This window comes from Gekko japonicus, unplaced genomic scaffold (genome assembly GCF_001447785.1).
Source record: "Gekko japonicus isolate JY-2015 unplaced genomic scaffold, Gekko_japonicus_V1.1 scaffold1727, whole genome shotgun sequence".
Classification (NCBI taxonomy): Eukaryota; Metazoa; Chordata; class Lepidosauria; order Squamata; family Gekkonidae; genus Gekko; species Gekko japonicus.
Window position 1 is genome coordinate 312,156 of NW_015161451.1, and position 1,045 is coordinate 313,200.

The 1,045-nt window shown below is 61.1% G+C and overlaps 1 protein-coding gene across 1 annotated transcript in view; it reads left to right on the forward strand.

The window, feature by feature from the left end:
* The first annotated feature begins 505 nt into the window (after positions 1-505).
* The window catches only part of PPP1R2 (protein phosphatase 1 regulatory inhibitor subunit 2), a 20,396-nt gene continuing 19,856 nt past the window's right edge, over positions 506-1,045 (forward strand). Inside the window, exon 1 of the mRNA XM_015429068.1 lies at positions 506-621. Within this exon, the coding sequence (XP_015284554.1) occupies positions 506-621 (116 nt within the window). The remainder of the gene's footprint in view (positions 622-1,045) is intronic.

Genomic DNA, 1,045 nt, shown 5'->3' on the forward strand with positions numbered 1-1,045 from the left:
GGGGGGGGGGGGGGGCCGCCGGGTGTTTCTTGGGGTGGGGGGGGGGGGGGCTTTGTAGAAGGCCACCTCTTTCCCGGTTGCTTCCAAGCCACGCATTCAAGGGGAGTGCAGGAAAGCCTCACGCCCTGACACGCGGTGGTTGCTCCTGGCCCCAGTGCACCTCTCTCCCGACACGGCGGGAACCCCAGGATTTCAGCACGTGCTCTGGCCCTGGCAGCGCAGGGTGAAGGGCCTGAGAGGGGCCGGGCATGGTGATGTTCCTCCTGAAAGCGGCATCCCACGTTTTCCTGCCAGGAAGCTTCCATCTACTTGCTCAGAATAAACCAAGCTGTTTGCATAGAGTTTCTCTTTTGCTTAATGTATTCTTCCCGAGCTGGGATTTCTGGGTAATGTCCTTGCCAGAGATGCACTACCCGGGGGCGAGACCTTGGCAGGCGGGGTGGAGGCACAGGGGTGGGGGTGTGTGGCCCCCGCTGGTCCTGCCCTTTCGGTTCTGCGGCACTCCATGCCTCACCCCGATGATGCTTTCCCCATAACCCAAATCATGGAGGTACACGTGCGGACTGCAGAGGGTTGTGTGAGGAGGTTCACGGACTGCGTCTGCCCAGTCTCTGATGCTGGGTAGGGAGAGCATTGCGCTGGGTGTTCTGATGCTCACCGGTAGCTGCCCTGCTTCCCTTCCAGCCGTTCATTAATCAGACCCTTCCCTGGTCTCTCTTTACCGTTCAGACAGCTCAGCCTTTAGGTAACTGCGTCTGCCCAGTCTCTGATGCTGGGTAGGGAGAGCATTGCGCTGGGTGTTCTGATGCTCACCGGTAGCTGCCCTGCTTCCCTTCCAGCCGTTCATTAATCAGACCCTTCCCTGGTCTCTCTTTACCGTTCAGACAGCTCAGCCTTTAGGTCAGAGACAGACACCCCCCGGGACCCCCCCCCCCCCCGGCTCTTCCCTACAGATGTGGAGAGGCTAGAGAAAGACCCTCCCCTGCAGAGGGCCCCCCCACCCCACCCCCTTCATAGCTCAGCGGCTGCTCTGCCCACGGGGGGG